Source organism: Coturnix japonica, chromosome Z (genome assembly GCF_054131305.1).
Source record: "Coturnix japonica strain WE chromosome Z, WE-NBRP24, whole genome shotgun sequence".
Taxonomy (NCBI): domain Eukaryota; kingdom Metazoa; phylum Chordata; class Aves; order Galliformes; family Phasianidae; genus Coturnix; species Coturnix japonica.
The window spans coordinates 61,834,490-61,853,996 of record NC_140702.1 but is presented as its reverse complement, the minus strand read 5'-3'; the positions used below and the strand labels follow the sequence as shown (position 1 = coordinate 61,853,996).

Below are 19,507 nucleotides of genomic sequence, written 5' to 3'. Positions count from 1 at the left end.
ATGTTAGTGTTCAAGAGGCATTTGGACAATGCCATCAATAAACACTTTAACTTTTCATTAGACCTGAAGTGTTCAGGCAGTTGGACTTTATATCTTTGAAGGCCACTTCCAGCTGTTTCATTCTGTTCCAGTCCATTCTATGTTAAAAAGAAAATCAGTTTATATACAGCCTAGGTTCAGGAATTTGTGGAAGGACCATCTCATACAGGGTAGAAAAGGCCTGCATTTAGATCTAAGCCAGAGGTAGTGAGGCTGAAGAAGCACATGGGAAGGAAAATGTTTTGGGGAAAAGATTTTTCCTGATGTAACTGACTCCTGCTGACACCTGGAAGTCCTGAAGATGTGTGAATTTATATATTCTCATACAAATCTTATATCTAAGCTACAGGAATGCAGTTTGCAACTCATTGCTGAGAAGTTTGTTTTATGATGGTCTTCTTGAAAATGCTGCTTCTGAAGTTTCCTTGTGGTATTCTTAAGATATTTCTAAAGCCACTCAATTACACATCTGTTTCACTGCAACAGGGAATACATAGATGAGTTCACTGTTGCCTGAAGTTGCCTGAATAGTCTGTGCTTTTTCTGTGTCTTTGTTTTTCCTCCTCCACAATGATACAGGCTACTAAATCCACGTCATCTTGTATTTGAGAACAAGACAAAAGTATCTAATATTTATCCGCACAAGTTGGAGGTTTCTGATCAGTCTGTTTGGAAGATGTACATTCTGGAAAGTCTTTTTCAAAGTATTCTTTCACTCGAGTACTGCTCCAAGCAAACCATCCTGCTTTACTGTAGTGTCACGATGCCTGAGGGAAAAGTGCTGGTAGCTCAATCACTTAAACAGGAAAAGCAGCTTACTGTGAGGTCTTGTTGACCTAAAGAGAGCTTGACAAAAAGGTGAAAAGAAAGGAAAGAAAATAAACAACTCAGGCATAAGGATGAAACCTGTAAACATACAAGTACTTCTGGTACAACTTTGTGAAATGACTCCCATGTTCTAGCGTGAAGGGTTAGCACAACCTTTCAGCTCTGCAGGAATGAATCTGATCTTAGCATCAGCTTTTCTTTTAAAAGAGACTTTGTATTAATGTCACTTTATCTGGTTCAGTATTTTCTCTGACAAATTCTGCTCATATTAGTGACAGAACTACATTTTACTATGCTGGCCCTTCAGGTGAGCTTGGTAGTGAGCGACAGAACTTGTTTACTGCACCATCAGTGGAAGTGTTCTCATTCCAGAAAGATATTCTTTTCTAACTGCTTGATAAATATTGGTAAGGTCACAAGCTGGGGGCAAGCAAGATATGTGCCAATTTTAAGGCATACTTAGAATATCATAATTGTAAATTAGATTCTATGCATTATGATTGTGGAATTGTCAGATTCCTGTCAGGCAGGCAGCAAGCTTAGTTGTTTAACTGAAGTACTGAGGTGTGAATCCAGATGCTTAAGGAGGTGGAATATCTTAACATCAGCAATAAAAATTAAAAAAAAACAGGGAGCTGACCAATGTTACAGCTGTAAAGTGAGAGGATATTGCACGACCTCTAATAAGATCCCAGCTGTGGATTACATCTGTGTGATGCTCTCTCGGTCTTCATTAATTTATGTGAAACAGAGTTCTGTATTTCTCTGTGTTCCTGGATTTTGCCATAGTAATTATCAGTTTGTCCAGGCAAATTCTTACAGATTTTAAAGGGGCAAATAAATAAATAAAGCAGGTAGCAATAAACTCTTAAAAATAGCCGAAACCAACAGTTTTAGCCTTCAGGCTTAAATTTGTTTCTTTCCTACTCTGTCAGCTTGGAAGATTCCTTTGTTGTCTCTTTGCAGATACGTGTTAACTAGAACAGCTGATACACATGTAGATCTTTTTTGGCCCTCTGGCATTTCGGTGGCTTAGGGACTATCCATATAGTTCAAAGAGTTCAGTAATGAATCATCTTCAAAGGAGATAATCTTTTTCATGGGTTCCACCAAATTTATACAAGAGGCTATTTTTAGATCAAGGACCTTTTTCTTTCTTTTTCTTTCTTTTTTTAATTTACCCTTAGGACTTAAAGACATCTGTGGCCTTGCCTAAGATTTGAAATATCTGCTGTTCTGAAAGCAGGTTCTTCAGGGCCATCCTTTCATGTTCACATTATTGTTATTTTTCATTTAATTGCTAATAGTCTGCAGATAGCTTAAAATTGTGAGGTGCTCTGTATTTCTATAGCTTACATGGAAACCAGAGAAGACTGGTTCTCTGTACTCTGAGTGCAGATATCTGCCTGTGACAGGATGGTACTTAACTACTTTGCTCATGTTTATTCTCTGATATCAGTATATGATGTAGTTGATCTGTCCAAGCCTGAGATACAGTTGTGTTTACAGCTTGGTGCTTTATGATATACATACAGTTTTGGAATTTAGCTTGCTAAGGATCGAGTGAGTGAAGAGTATCTTCAACATATCCTTGTTTTATGTTTGAATGTAAGTAGCACAGTTGTGCAGGATCTGCTAGGACAAATGGAGGAGAGTGCAAGCAATTTTCTGTCAGTTGCAATGTGTTTCAGTTGTGCAATCAGTGTTTTGAAAGTATAGTAGTGGAAATAGGATCATATAATCATAGAATCCCCAAGGTTGGAAAAGATCTCCAAGATCATCCTGTCCAACCGCCCACCCATCACCAATATTTCCTACTAAACTATGTCCCTAAGTGCAACATATAGATGTTTCTTGAGCACCTCCAGGGGCAGTCATTCTTGAGGCTGAGTAAGAACAGTCTACCCTTACAAGATACTGACATCAGGCACTTTTAGGAATAAAGTAGAGCAGTCAACAAGGGGACAAGGGGAAATGGCCGTGAACTTGAGCATAGGAAGTTTGATGCCAATATGCAAAGGAACTTCTTCACAGTGAGAGTGACAGAGCACTGGAACAGGCTGTGCAGGGAGGTTGTGGATTCTCTTTCTCTGGAGATATTCAAGACCCACCTGGACGTCTACCTCCAGAGGATCTCTGGAGATTCCTTCCAGCCCCTGTGATTTGTGATTCTGTGTATTTCAAAAGCCTAGGTGAGAGATCAGAATAAATTTGATTGCAGACATCCATTTTTAAGAACGTTTAGCAGTTAACAGAGCTAACTTTCTGGCTGAACACCAGAAAATTAAGAAAACAAATGTGATTGTCTTTTTAAGGTGCTTGCCAAGGAGTACTCTAGAATTATTTGTGTATCAAAAATGGTATATTATTTAAAAAAAAAAAAAAAAAAAAGAGACAGAGAGAGAGAGAGAAGAAGAAGAAGAGAAGAAAGAGATTAAACTACAAATCAGTGTTCAGTAATGCAATAGTAAAAACTTTCTACCTTTTTGTACTTTTCTTCCCCAGTGCAGAAAAGTGCAATTTGTACACAGAGTACCAAATTTGAAATTCGACACATGTTAGGATCCAAATCTTGCTTCCAGAAAGACTCCACTGGCATTAGTGAGATGAAGACTTGGTCTCTTATGCAGAGAAGAATATGGCAATGGGTAAAAGGCTATTCAGATTTTCTGAAAATGTCAACGTATTTCACTTCTAGTTCAATGGAAATCAATGAGTGGGCCTTGATATCTTCTCTTCTTCTTAACTTTGTGACTGCCCAAGTCATGGTCCAAAATCACTTACCTCCTACATAGCCCTTATCTGTTATAGCTGTAGCTAGTAGTTGGGCTGGGCAGTGTGGCATCTCCAGATACTTTGTTCCTGATTCTCCCTGGTAGATCTACAACATTTGCTGATGAGTAAAGGAGGCAGTGGCATGCCACGACCAGCATCAGACAGGACAGTATCATGTCACAGATATGTGGCTTAAAACAGTACTTTCATTACTGACCATTACAGGACTGAGTATACGAGAGGGATGATAATCTTCCATGCATCTTGTCTTAACTCCTTCCAAATTTCTGCTGCTTTTCTGCTCAGAAATTTGCTTGGCAAGTGACTTGTTTAAGGAAAATAGATTTTGTATGGAAATATCACTTCAGAAAGAGAAATATTTCTGAGATAAGGTTTTGGAAACAAGTGTGAAGTCGATCAAAACTTAGTGAATTTAACCTCAGGTTCTGTTTATACTTACATGAAAACGTCCACCCAAATTACTGCATCTACAAAGGCTTTACTTCTGGTGGCTGGGAATATCCAGATGAAAAACTTCCATCTGTCTGGTAGTGCTAACTAACTTAAATCATTTCATGCTGCAGCTGTGAGGTCCAAAGACATGTTATCATGGAGGTACACACATTCATTTTAACCAGCTTTATGCTGCTACAGCTTGAGGCTTGATGATTACAGCAACATCAAGTGTGAAACAGACACCAGGAGGCTGATATATCCGGCATGGAAACTGATACACTTCAGCAGCTGGCTGCAGTGAGTACACCTAATTATTGCCCTTTGGTGAGTGATCTTGAGCTTTGAAGCAGAGGACAGAGCTCAGTTCTATCTGAGACAGTCAGCCTTGTGCTAAGGGGCCTGACCAGGTACCTCAATTTCTCCATTGTGTCACCACTGTAGAGAAAACCAAGTGGCATTTGACAGATGGATTAGATTTAGCTAGAAGGGTTTGTTCTGCTTGTTGCTGCTGCTCCTCTTCATTTGGTGACTTAAAAAGCTGGACCAGGCTGCTGCTCAATCCATTGGTGTTATGCTTCTTTCCATGGAGAGCCTAGTGGTATGACGGAAGCATATGAATGGTTATCTGACGTTACTGTCAGCAGCAGAAATGGAAAGTGACTGACGGTAGTGTGTGTTCTGTACTTAAAAATTCTTGAAGGCTCTGTACTGCTTCATGCTGTACACCTTTCAATGATAAGTAATCTCAGAAGGAAATGTCTGCAGCCTACCTTTCAAGACTGGCACAGGCAGTCATTAAACCAAGCCATCTTAAATAAGATAGATGTTCTTGCAGCTGTTTCTCAGAATCAGTATTTTCACTAGAGCTCATTTATAAGTCCTTGCCTAATAAAGTATACTTATCCTACTTATGTACTCAGTTGCAGCATCTCCACTAGTCTTCCAAGGATAATAAAATAATTTGTGGTGGCTACCAGTGAAATTAGTTTGTTCATGCTACAATCTGGTTACTTGGACCTGCATGCATTTTCATGGCAGTTACAGCAAGTATCTTATGCACCAAAGGAGAAATTCATTTAAGTCTGACATGCATGAGAAATGGAGGAACGATTCTTATCTGCACTTATGAGCGCATAAGTGACGTTTCCATTCTGACATCATATTTTCACTTTCTGAATTTGTTAAAGATAGCTACAAAGCCATAAGTTTTATTAACTGTTGATGTAAGGAAACCCTTTATGCAAAGTAAGTTCAGGAGTAAAGGACTCAAAATTCCAAGACGGCCTCATGTCTTTAATGCTGTGGCTTTTGGCTCCTCTGAATGTCTGGCTGCAGAGATTTGCAATCGTGTATGTATTATGAGTGGAATTAAAATATCAGGATATTAGGAAATTAAAATATCAGAACTTTTTTTATTATTATTTTTAGGGGCAAAGCATATAAGGATATTTCTTGGGCTCTTGCCATAAAGTCAAACACGAAAGTGTTGGTTATTATGAATGTGTTTCAGTAGAACTTTTGCAGGAAGAACTGTATCTGCAAATATATATGCCACTTTACTGGAAGCTGTGGGAGGAAATGGAACAGAAGAAACTTCTAAAACAGGAAATATTAACCATAAACCAGTACCTAGACATTTATATGGAAATGTCTCTTTTTCAGCAATTTGTGTTTCCTTTCTGTTTGTTTTTTAAAGAGACTCTGAAATGGGTCAACACTGCACCCTTTTGTAAAGTCTCCAAGGTTCTCATCACCAGGAAAATGACTTCTCACCTTCCTCACACTTAATGCTGACTTATTTTTGATTCCTATCCCAAGGCCTCCTAAAATCAAGTGATGCTCATAATCTGGAACTGTCCAGTAGCATTCGCCTTTCTGTAGGGAAACAAAAATCATCTGCAGGATGAAGTAACCATGCTGGCTGTTAAATTGCCTTAAGGGCTGTTAAAGCTATTGTCTTGTTGCATATCTAGAAATACACTGATCCACAGAAACGTTGAAAATAAGATCTTTTGTCTAACTTGAGAACAAATGGCTTTGCTTTATTGGCTGAAATGGCTGTTTTAATGTTATTAAGCTTACTGGGTCAGCCTAATGTGAGAGCTGATAAAAACAAAGAGATTTTTCTAAAGAAAGGAAAGTTAATAATCTTAAACTTTTAGGAAAGAATTTGTGTTATCCAAGGGAAAAGTATTTAAAAAAATACAGCAAATGGGATAAAAGTAATTTAGGTACGGTGGCAGAGAACCTGGATGGCAGAAGTAGTAGAAATGGACTGAAATTCAAACAGTACATAGCGCTGCACTGTGCACTTAGGTTTGCTGCTGTATGTTGGAAGACTTTTGGCTGAATATAACAGGATAAACAGAGGTGAACTGAGGAGAGATTAGCATGTTTTATAAGTGAAAGGAAGTTTCTCTTCAGGTTAGTGTTCTAGGACTTCAGTCGAGTAATGTCAAAGATGAATAGAAGCAAACCTTTCCAAAACTGATGAGATTAAAGGGATTATAGAAGATGACTTCCCACAGTTGCAGGGACCCGCTCTCTGACAGGATAATCTTTTCTTGAAAACACATTTGACTTCACATAGCAAGGTTTCTGTTAAAGCTCAAATGCTTCTTGTGAAATAAAAAAGACATTGAGCTGGGGGCCTCCTAACAAAATGTGTGATGAAATATCGATAATTGTTACGGTCATTGAACATAAAAAGCTCCTTTGCGGTCATACATGAGAGGCACACTGGCTTATTGATCTCAGCTGTGGAATCCCTATGATGAAATGCAGTAGGAAAGCTGTTTTCTCCATACTGAGTAACACAGGAATATCACTGGTTATTTCAGTTGTGGTATATTAATACTGCTCATGACAGAATCTAGGCCTGAAGTCTTCAGAGTCACATAACACAATCGGAACAAGAAATTTCCACATCCACAGCTCCTCCCAGTGAAGCAGCACTTTTCTTCTGTGTTCCTTTTTAGACCTCGATAGTGACACAGAGCTAACCAGCTGTTCTATATTTAGCTGCCAGACACAGGTTGTAACCACCTCAGGGTTTTTTAAGGATTCTTTCAAGTGCAATGACCCTGTAGAAATATAAGTCCAGCCACTGCTCTGGTTTTTCCAGTCAAGCTGGCTGGTTCTACTGGTGTGCTTAAATATCTTGCTAAGTTAGGCTTCAGTGAAAAGCAGGATTGCAAATACATAATCGCAGGTGTAATGGATCAGATCAAACTGCCAAGCTAGTATCTTATCTCTCAGAGTGGTCTACACTGGATAATAGCATAAGGTGAGGGCAAGCTCATGATACCTCCTGTAGCCACAATGATCTATTAAATATATAGAAGTCGTTTTTTATTTATTTGTCCTCAAAAGGTACAACATATATTTTCCGTGTCCTCATGAACGCAAGTTTTGTGTTTTGTGGAACGCTAACCCCTTTGTAATTTGTAGTCGTGGAATCATATGGTTGGAAGGGACATCAAAGATCACTCTGTTCTATACCCTCTGCCATGGGCAGGGTTGCCAAGCACTACATCTATCACCAGCTCAGGCTGCCCAGGGCCCCATCCAGCCTAGCGTTGAACCTCTCTTAAGGATGGGGTATCCGCAGCTTCTCTGGGCAGCTGGTGCCAGCACCTTGCCACCCTCTCAGTAAAACAAATTCCCTGACATATAATCTAAATATATCTTTCAGTTTAGAATCATTCCCCCTTGTCTTATTGCTATCTACCTGTGTAAAAAGTTGGTCTCCCACTTGTTTATAAACTCCAAACATTGGAAGGCTGCTATCAGGTTTCCCTGGAGCCTTCTGTTCTCCAGACTGAACCAGCCCAGTTCCCTCAGCCTTTCTTCATAGGAAAGGTGCTCCAGCCCTCCGACGATCTTTCTGGCCTTCTTCTAAATCCATTCCAACAGCATTGTGTCCTTCTTGTGCTGGGAACCCCAGCCTGGACACACTCAATCACATAATCTATGTCCTCAACAAAGATGTAAAAGAGTACTGTCCCAAGACAGACCTCTGGGGAGCACCACTCATCCATCACTCATCTAGTCCTGCACATAGTCATTGAGAACAACCCTCTGGCTATGACCATCCAAATAATTCTTTATCCATCAAACAGTCCAGCCTTCAAACCCAAATCTCTCCAATTCTTAGGTAAGGATGTAGTGTAGGAGCATGTCAAAAGCCTTGCATACTTCAAGGTAGGCAACATCAGTTATCCTTCCACTGTCCACTGACACTGTCACTCCATCACAGAATGCCTCCAGATTGATAAGGCACAGTTTGCCGTTGGTGAAGCCTTGCTGGCTCTTGTGGATCACCACCTCACCCCTCATGCGCCTTAACACAGCTTCCAGGAGGATTTGTTCCATTATCTTCCCAGGCAGAGAGGTGGGGCTTACTGACATGTATTTGCCTGGATTTTCCTTTCTTCCTTTCTTGAAAATTGAACCGATGTATCCCTTCTTCCAGTCACTGAGGACTTTGCCTGATAGCCGTGATTTTCCAAATCATGGAGAACAGCCTGGCAGCCACATCAGCCAACTCCTTCAGGGCCATGAGATACATGTCTTTAGGCCTCAGGGACTTAAGCACATTCATTCTTGTTCTTGAGAATTCAGAATTTGTGCACAAGTAGCTCTTCAGTGGAGCTATGTGTAATACTGACTCTAAGCCACTAAAATGGGAAAATGATACTTGAATAAAATCTCTGTGGCCAAACAGTTTGTCAGTAAATTGGGGCTGAAATCTTCCACGGCTTTCAGGGTTGTGATTTCTAGATGGTGCTGGTTGGAAATTTTCAGAACTTGAACTGAAACATTGGAGAGGAAATTAATATTTTCTTAGAGTTCACTAAATGTACGTAGTTCCTGTTGTTAGTAGTTACTTAATTCTAAAGAGAGAGAGAGAGGGAAAAAAAAGCTAAGCGTTTGGATTATGCTACCACTTCAATCATATAATAAATCCTTTTTGTCTACATGATAAAGTAAAATCAAACATGTTGCTGCACTGAGGCTGTGGTGTATAGAATCTCAGTGCAGTACAAGGTACATTGAAAATAACCAGCTGCAAATATTCTTTAAAGAGAGAACATGTGGTGGTTAACACTGTATTCAACAGCCAGAACTTCTGCTTTTAACTCTTAGGCATGGAAGTTCAGATGCTGTACATATGCTGGAGACATTTGTTGGAGAACAGCCTTATGCTATCTGTAAACAATATAACAGTATAACATGGTGTGTTTGGTTTTTTTTTTCTCAGTATTGTGTTGGGTGAGTTGCATCTTATGTCCTAATGATGGACTGTTCTAGTGATGGACTGATTGTACTCTGCTCGAGTAGGCATCAGGACATGAAAACTGGAATAGTAAGCACTCTAGAACATTGTTCCGAAAGTGACACTTGAATATGGTTCTGTTTCTCCTTGTTGAGAATAGAATAAAATGTCAAAGAAGTCTTTTTCAGAAAGCTTTCAATGATTTCCTCCCAGTTTGTGAAAATAGCACTGACTAATACAGAAACCCTTATTGCTTCAGTAATAATTTGCTCCAGTGCAGCAGGCTAGCTCAGGGCTATGTAATGCTTTCCTTCTGTATTGTTGCAGAGCTCATTTGGATTGTAGCTGCGTGCAGAAGTTAAATGTTAACATTCGATGCTACTCCTACCAGTATTTGCATGAGTAGAGTAGGGACGGTGAAATAAGTATGACTAAATTCTGGTGTTTATGACTGGGTAGTAAAGTTTCCAGATTTGTAAGACTGGGTTATTAACTTAACAAGCTTATCAGGGCACTTCTTACTTTTTGCATCTGCTGCTCCCTGTTCTTTTGAGTCAGATTTTCCCCTTCTTCTGACCACTTAATTTGCACCACTAAACCCAGCTTATACAGATGTTATTTCCACTCTTACTCACTTTTCATCTTTGTTTGGGTAGGTTTATAGGATCAGTCAATCCGGGTTCCCTACTGTTCTCTATTGTTTGAGATATTATAAAAATAAGAGGTGAGCTTTCCCTCTGCGATTTATAACCTAAACAGATGAGACAAGTTTCATGAACACTTTAGTCTTGAATGACAAAATACAGAGGTTAATAATGCTGGTCTTGAGTAACATCCATGCAGTGAACCATCCATGCTGTTAGATGATTCACCAGGGAGCAAAGCATTGTGCACTTCCCAGGATGTGATATATGAATGTCATTTGCTTTATATGGTGGCGATGCTCTGTGCAGTCAGGAAGCTTTGGGGTTTATTTTGTTCCTTTGATCAATTGTTTCTGGTTTGGGGGGAAGTGTTTGTTTGCTTTTTGTTTTAATGGAGTTTCTATGTATAATTTCAGGGCATATGCTCTAGATGCTGAAATCTGCATTAAAACATTGAAGACTATTCAAACAATCCACCCATGTAAACAGTCATTCCCCCTCCTGTTTATATGCTCCATTCAAATATTGGAAGGCCACAGTGAGGTTTCCCCACAGCCTTCTCCAAGCTAAACAATCCCAATTCCCTCAACCTTTCTTCATATGAGAGGTGCTCCAGTCCTCTGATCATCTTAGTGGCCCTCCTCTGGACCCATTCCAGCACTTGCTCTGTGTCTTTTCTGTTCTGGGTGCCTGAGGCCTGGATGCAGTACTCCACATGGGGCCTCACAAGAGCCAAGTAAAGGGGGACAATCACCTCCCTCTCCCTGCTGGCCACCCCTCTTTCAATGCAGCCCAGAACACAGTTGGTCTTCTGGGCTGCAAGTGCACACTGCTGGCTCATGTCCAGCTTCTCATCCACCAGGACCCCCAAGTCCTTCTCCACAGGGCTGCTCTCAAGATCTCCCCCCAGTTTATATAAATACCTGGGATTTCTGGAATAGTTTAGACTTAGTTGCTGTATTTTTCCCTAGGATTGATGTAACAAGGTTTGACTGGATTCATCAGTGAAGTGTATGACTCATTTTCTTACTAAGTTTGACTGGACAATAATGACAAATGGATTTACAGAAAGAATTCTCTTCAGCCTGAAATCTACAAATGTTGGGCGTATTTGGTGCACTGTCGGATGTTTATTTTCCCTATGCCCAGTGTCCCCCTTCCAGGACATTAACATAACCTGAAATGTTCATGCTAACAGAATAAACACACTTTCTGAGAAACCTCTGCTGACAAAGTCAATATTCAAAATAAATATCCCTGGAGACAATACTCTGTAAATAGTTTTCTTTCCACAAGTCTAAAAACTTCACTGTTTGTGAAATAAGTCTACCCCTTCATTACCTTTGTGCTGCTGGATTGAAACATGGAAGCCTATTTTTCTTAAAGAATATTACTAATGACCTTGTTCCAGTAAATATACTAAGAGCTGCTAAAGTTTTATTTCTCTGAAGGAGTCCATAGGAGTTCATTGTTTACTTCTAAAACTGTTTTCAGAGATTCACAGAATTGCAGGGGTTAGAAGAGACCTGAAGAGACTATCGAGTCCAACCACCCTGCTACAGCAGGTTGCCTACAGTAGGTCATTTCAGTTTAAAATGAAATATGCTAGTGGCTTACCAAAGCATGAGCTGAAATGGCTCAGTGTTACAGGTAGGTAGAAGAAGTGAGGTAAAATGTAACTGTGTTTTGATAGTAGATATTTCTCTCTCACATTGTGATTTACAAGTCAATACTTCTGGCCATTCTTTAGATTTTTATTCCTTTTTCATCAGTACAGGCTGGGTGATGGTTGTCATAGCAGCAGTCGTATTAGAGGGGCATAGACAAAAGCATGGTTGGCCTGACGTGGTGTTATAATGGAACCAGCTGGAGAGATTAAATGACCTTCAGGGGTCTCTTAAAAAAAATGTTCTTTTGATTCTTTACTCATTGGGACTACAGTGAGTATCTCTAAGCATTACTCAAGGCCCCTCTTCTCATTTGGGTTCTAAATACGTAGTTGTAACAGAGGGAGTTTCCTACTGTTCCAGACCTTTAATGCCTGTGTTTTGCTTGCTCTGTGAGCAGGAAAATGTAGTAAAAATTTAGACAAAATACTGTTGAAAATTGATATATTAGATTTTTGCCATGACTTGTTCCCTGATTAGAAAAAAAAAAATGTTGCAGGATAAGGTTTGTTTTGTTTTGTTTTGTTTTTTTCTGTAAGACATAAACAGCGTCTGTGATATGTCTCGCAATGTCAGCTTGTCACAGCTAGCTTGGTTTCACAAATATTGTATTACAACAGTGTAGGAATCAAGCCCATTCTAATTAAATATACCTTTAAAATTCTACTTAATTAAAAGACTGAAAGACTCTCAATACATTAAAATAGTTTGATGTCCAAAGGAAGAAACTCCTGGCTTTCTCATCAAAAGACAGGAAGTAAAATGTTAAGCAGGAAATCAAAAAAGAAATGTGATTCTTTTTTTTTTTTTTTTTTCTTAAGAGCAGTACTGAATTTAGAGCAAAAAAAAAAAAAAAAGGTAGGATCCATTGAAGGTAGGATTTCTTGAAAGAAAAGTATCAGAGTGTGATGCAACATTTTATATTTCAGTGTCTTCCTGGGTGCATATTTTTCATTTGTGGCATTTTTATGAATTCTATGTCATTGCTATAAAAGCATCCTTGACAGTACTCTGATAATGATAACTACGTGTTATGAGACTATGTCCTTCTCAAGCTATGCAAGTGGCTGGCAAGGCAACCGAGCAAGCTGTCCTCTTAGCACTCTGCTCTTGGGAGACAGAAGCAGATCTGGGGATTAAAATCAGTTTGTGTGGGGATGAGAAGAAGAGATTACTAGGACTTAGTTGGCATATTCACCTAGGAATTCACATAAACCTGAAACTGCTGAATAACTTTAATAATAACGATGGTGTGTTACCTGTTCTTTAAACTGATCTGAGTGGCAGCCAGCATTGTGAAAACTGGATCACAGAATCAGTCACAGAATCAAAGAATCACCAAGGTTGGAAAAGACCTCCAAGATCATTTAGTCCACCTACCATCAGTATCTCCCCACTAAACCATGTCCCTCAGTACCACATCTAAACATACATCAGCTTTCCTTGGGGAGTTCAAAATGTCATCTAGGAACTATGCTTTGTTTCCTTTAACATTTAAAGGGACCTTTAAAGATCACCTAGTCCTATTCCCCTGCAATGAACAGGGACATCCACAGATAGATAGGTTGCTTGGAGCATGGTCTAGCCTGGCCTTGAATGCCTCCAGGGATGGGGCATCTACAACCTCCTTGGGCAACCTGTTCCAGTGTGCCGCCAACCCCTGTGTGAAAAACTTCCTCCTAATATCTGAACTAAACCTCCCCTGTCTCAGTTTAAAACTATTCCCCCTTGTCCTATCACTATCCACCCTCGTAAACAGCCATTCCCCCTCCTGCTTATATGTTCCCTTCAGGTATTGGAAGGCCACAATAAGGTCTCCATGGAGCCTTCTCCAAGCTAAACAAGCCCAGTTCCCTTAGCGTTTCCTCATAGGAGAGGTGCTCCAGCCCTCTGATCATCTTAGTGGCCCTCCTCTGGACCCTCTCCACATCCTTCCTATACTGGGGGGCCCCAGGACTGGATGCAGTACTGCAGATGGGGCCTCACAGGAGTAGAGGGGGACAATCACCTCCTGACTGCAGTTTGCAGTGGCTAATCAGCTAAGTCAACAACAAGGCCTTATTTTTTCTAGGCAGTATCTGTGTTTGATCACTATTTTCAATTAATAAACATGATATTACATTAACCTTCAAGTCGAGCTATCCAAATGTTCGATGTTCTTCTGGACTCTGGGAAGATGGCAGCTGGCTGGCATTGAGAAGAGCAGTGGCTTTACAGCCCTCTAGTGAGAACCAACGAAATGCAGGGCATGACCAGCTGGGAAAGCAAAACCACGGATCAACTGGAAGCCGCAGAAAAGGAAGAGTAAAAAATCAGATGGGAGCATTCTGAATTATTGGGGAGTACATTACAACAAAGATAGATCTCTGCTGGATGAGTAGCTGTACTGGTGAGAGGAGAAACTCATCTGAGACAACTGATTAAATGAATGAATCAGGGAGGAATGGTGTCTGGGAAAGCCATGGAGGCCACCCAAAAACCATCTAGCTCAGGACCAGATCTCCAGCAGCAGGAACCCTGGGAGGAGCAGATAGTGATCTGTTTTGTTTATTCTCTCAGCTACTGACAGATTATGATCAAGGGTCTTACTGAGTCTGAGGTGGCATCTTTGTGAAAACATTTCATTTCTCTTTTGTAAATGTGCCTTTATTTCAACACACGTAAACTGCCAAACAGGACAAGGAATATGTAACAGCTGATGTTCACAAAAGAAGCATGTGAGAGGCCTTAAGCAGTCAGAAAGACTGAGCTCAAGTGACTACACAACAACATCAGCGAATGAACAATAAATTATTTGAGAGAGAAAGGAAGAAATTTTGGGGTATAGTTCTGCTGAACAACATGAGGCAGAGTAAAGAAGAGAGACTGCTCAACAATGGAAGAGGATGTGTTCACTCTGCTGGTTGACAGCTGCAAGCTGGGGATGTTCTAGAAAAGCCATGAGCCCTGTGTCTCAGAAGGGAATTCAAGCCTCCAAGAGAATGGAAGGACAGAGGTCCAGTGTGGAGGTCACATGTGATTATAATCTTTTTCAGGGCCAGTTCTTGGTCAGGGAAAAAGGGAGATCTCTACTGGGCTTTTTTTTTTTTTTTTCCCTGTGATTCACAATAGCTTGGTTAGTAAATCTAACCATTCAGAAGACTGTGCTACACTATTTTGCTGGCTCCAGCTGCTGTTGTTTCTCTGGAACAATGAAGAGTTATTCAAGAAGATTTTGCTGTGCTAATTAGTCATCATGTTTACAATAGTTGTGTTATTAATTATTGATGATTCATAAACTGCAGGGGCCTTATGTCATATGAAGAGCGAAGCTTTTTGTATTAGTGATTTAAAAGAGCAGAAATTAATAATTGAGTGGTGATTCCATTTTGCTCAATGTACTGCTTTGAAAGGAAGGTAATTGATAATCACAGATTTATATAAAAACAATTTAAGAAAATACCATTTACTTTGTCTTTAATTCATTGATTAATAGCTGATTCCTCTGGAGGTCACAATGATACTGGAAATAATGTTAGACAGTTTAAAATGTTAAAACAAAAATTTCTTCACAGTTTTTAAGCTCTCTGTTATCCCCAGATGTTTAGTTTATTTACAGTGTCTGTTCTTCTGCACAATGAAAACAGGAATTTTTTCACAGACCTCTTTGGAAACAAGCTCTGCATGTTTTACCAGAAAAGTTTGTCATGAAATACTGTACTAATTGATTTAGGATGCAAGTCTATTAGCAGTCCTTCCTGCCAGTCAGTAAAATAATGGGAGATTTATTTTAATTGGAAATCATCAGCAATGAGATGTTCACTTAAGCCAGGAAATGAGCAGAGGTATGGTCATGGTATCATTAGTATGCAGCATCCACATCATCACACATTTCTGGGAGTTAGGAAGATTTGAAGTTAGTTCTTTCAGGCCAAGGAAAAACCCATGCCACATCTTTGAAAACGAGGCACTTCTGCCTCTTCTAGCGATGTTTTGAAAGAAAAATGAGGCTGTTGTTTGTACCAAATGCAATTTAGGTGTACATATCTAGAGCATTGATTCAGTTAGGAAAACGAAACTCAGAAGTCCAAGTCCAGGAAGGAAGGCTTTGAGCATACTTGTTCTTTCCAATGAGATGGTTTATTAGTCTTCCCATGTTTAGTCCTATTATCAGCCTTAATTTGAGGGTGTCCCCTTTTATTTCCACGTGCTGTATAAGGAATGGCTTAAGAATGTCAGTCTTTCAGGTAGAGCAGCACCATTTCTACACACCTGTATGGCTGTGACTGTAAGTAAATCAACTCTGCAGAGCAGGGCTGTGACAAGCTTACCTATGTTGCAGCTGAGATTTTTCTAATCCTCACGAAGCTGCTTTCCTATTGCCAGCAAGTATGGGAACACTCTGAAATACTAGTGGGAAGAAAAAAAAAGACAGGATCTGATTTTCAGGTTCTTCCATTTGAGTATTTCCTGTTTACGAGTCTGATATGAAAGGAGCACAAAGAGAAGCTCCTAGACACAGTTATGTGCTTTTTTTTTTTTTTTTTTTTGAGTACCTGGGCTAAGATAAGTGGAGAAATCTCTGAGAAGAATCTGTTAGACTTGACGTCATAGATCTGTCTCTTAAGCAATAATAAGTTATTACATCTTGGACAAAACTGAGAAATAAAAGCTGAATGCACTCTGATGTGGTAGCAAAGAAGAAATTACTCGTTTAGAATGTCAGTTCTATAGTGGCACTGACAAATGAGTCATAAAATGGTTATTGGTGTCCTAAGCGTACCTCACAAAGAATGCTAGGCTCTTATCAATGTTTTGTTTTTGTGTATGTTTATTTTAATGTGCATGTTAGAAAGAAGATTTTGGACTGATATAGCCTGTTGTGTATCCATTGGGTGTTCCCCTTAATATGGATTCTACAAATGAGACTACTTAAGAACATTTATTTAAATCAAAGTGATTCATGATTTGAAAAAATATTCTAAAGTTTCTTAAATAATGCAATTTAATTTGAACATACTTTTTCTGATTTGGGTCTGTTTGTGAGGGGAGAGGAGATGGGAGCTTTGAGAGAACTCTGTTTCCCCAGGTTTACTAATTACTTCATGGCTTATGACCAGTGCTAACTTCCATTTCTGTTCTAATATCTTTCCTTGTGTTATGTTCCCTTCCAACATGGCAGGAGACCAAGTGGGAAGTGAAGCTCTCGTGTGTGGAAAGGTTAACTGCTCTGATACTGGAGGCAATTTTTGCTTTGGAAAGCAGTGGCAAGGCTTTGTGATTTAATATTCTGGAGAACTACCTGCTACTACCTTCTGGCATACATGGGACTCAGAAGGATCAATGCTCAGGGATGCATGAAAGTCCAACATGTCATTTGTAACTAAGCGTAATTCCACTGTCTCAAGAGCGAGGCAGGGCTTCTAATTCTTGCAAAACTGGCGTGTTCTCCAAGGAAGAAAACCAAGTCCTAGTAACTTCATCCATATTGAATATTTAGACAGAGTCCTTTGAAAAATTAGTATATTTAAGGTTAGGGTAATAGCCGAGTAAAAGGCTTGATCTAACAAGCAGTACACAGCAAAATGAAGCAGAAATAAGAATCCAGGATTCCTGGGAGTCAAGGAAAGTTCTGGAAATATGCCTGCAGTTTTGGCTTTGTTGAAACACCTGACCTACTGGACAGGTGCTTGAACTATCTACCCCAAGCACATGGAGTAATCAATATCAGGAAAGCCGGGAACTTGCTCTCTTGGATACTGCTAACTTGTCAGTAATCCTCTGAAGTGTGAGGAGAGCAATATTCAAAGGGTTCAAAGAATTTTCTTAAGTACATACATGTGTGGGAGGACACAGACACGTTCAGTTGCTTGTGAACACTCTGTAACTAATCTAAAGTGAAGTAAATCAGCATTACATGAGGAGTATATTGAAATGTATCAGAACACAAGTGTGAAGGTAGTCCAGCTATTAGGAAATAAGTCAACAAAGCAGCCAAAGCCAATGTTTGCTGATTTTGTTGCTGTAGTTTTAAACTGTGATGTGCTCTCAGGTCTTCTGAAAACAGCCGTATTAGGGATATCGGTATTGTTGTTGTTGTTTGCCTGCTTTTTTGTTTGTTTGTTTCCTGTAAATTAAAGGCTACGGCTCTGGAAAATATTTTAAAATCTATAACCCAAACAAATTGACTTGTCTGAAAACTCTTTTTCTAACCAAACATATTAAAACATTACTCTCAGTATACAAGATCAAAAGATCTTGAAGGTGTGTATTGCATTCAAACGAATAAGGCAATATTTGGCCAGAAAAATAATAGTTTTCCATAGTCTTAAACAAAATAAGAGTCCTTTGTAATTGAAGTGCTCTGGGGAAGGAGGAAGATGGTGGTTAGATTTTTCCTGTGTTAAACCCTACAATGTTTAACTTAGAAGGAAATGAAACAAAATTGTGAGCGTGGTTATATGTTATCAAAGCTACGCTTAAAGCAGCTGAATAAAGGCTTCAGGTTGTGTGGCTTTCCTTTGAGAGTCTTACTGCCTATGTTTGATCTTTCATTCTTGCTTGCAAAATGCTATCTTGCTGAGAAGTAGAGTGGAAAAAAATCTCTATTACTCTTACTTAGCAGGCTTCAGCTACAGAGGTACAAATTGGGCCCATGAGACTGACACAAGATCCAGTTCAGGTAAGCTGTTCTCTCAGTTTATTGATACAGTCAATTCAGTGTTAACGGGTGAAGAAATTAAGGCATAACCCTCATGGTTATGCATAATGTTTTCATTTTACTTCTGCAAGCACTGTGAGTTGGACAATTGGTGTTTCAGTTTATCTGAGTGCTTGAGAAGAGACCTGTGGGTAAATTAAATTGGTAAAAAAGGTGCTCAAATTTCTATCAACATCAAAACATTTATTTTATGTCCTGTCAGCAGGAGTGTGTCCCTTTGTGTGTGCTTTAGCAAGGAAAACAGCTGCTTCTGGATGTTAAAAACTGCTGAGTTCTGATATGCCACGGCAGAAAGCAGTAATATATAGTTTAGGTACCAGGCAAGTTTTGCTGGGTTTTGTACAGCAGGACAGAGAACTGTGCTTTTGCAGGTCACAGTTGCAAGAAGTGGCATCTGTTCCTACAAGAACACTGAATTTTGTCTTCAGAAGCAGCAGCTCTACCCATATTCAGCACTGTTTCTGTACAGTTTTTACCTCTGTCTGTAAACAGAGGGATGCCAAGAGCATTACTTTTAACATATAGTGTAATCTTTAATACTGCTTCTGTGAACCAGTGTCTGTTAAAATTTACTTTTTCTCTTGGTCAGTCAACTGCAAATTTCAGAGATATTTAGCAGTCACTCTTTCTGTGTTTGCTTATTTTTATTCTTGCCATGTCTGCCTACAAGTAGAAAAACCTACACATGGAAGACATGATGTGCTGATCCTGAGGTCAAAAAATCCTGCATACCTCTATCATGAAGCCTTGAATGTTTCTTTCTGTATTAAGTATGATAATAATAATTATAATTAAGTCTTGACAGTTGCTTTATCTGTTGAAACAGATGTCATAGTGTATGTCATAAAAAGACTGCATAATTGTGGGTCAGAAGTAGACCAATCTTAATTTTAGCGAGTGATTTCAATGTAAATATGCGTAACTTCTTATGGAAAATGCTCAGTTGACTGTGATAATCTGCAGCAAGATGCTCAAGGTAATACTTAAATAAGAATACTTAACTGGCTATGGCACAATTTATTTTATTTGTAGAAATTGGATTTGCAAAAATATGCTATATGTATTTGCTGTTATTAGACAATTTAATCATGTAATAGTTTTTGATGTAAGAAGGGAAATT

At 39.3% G+C, this 19,507-nt stretch overlaps 1 protein-coding gene across 7 annotated transcripts in view; it reads left to right on the top strand.

Annotated features, from left to right (window-relative positions):
• The window catches only part of PDE8B (phosphodiesterase 8B), a 70,216-nt gene that overhangs the window by 14,464 nt on the left and 36,245 nt on the right, over positions 1–19,507 (top strand). For 4 of the 7 annotated variants that reach the window (XM_085528757.1, XM_085528755.1, XM_015848637.3 and 1 more), the window contains exon 2: positions 18,289–18,348. In XM_085528757.1, coding sequence (XP_085384883.1) covers positions 18,289–18,348 — 60 coding nt within the window. The remainder of the gene's footprint in view (positions 1–18,288; positions 18,349–19,507) is intronic. The other 3 variants (XM_085528756.1, XM_015848638.3, XM_085528758.1) reach the window with 1 other exon arrangement.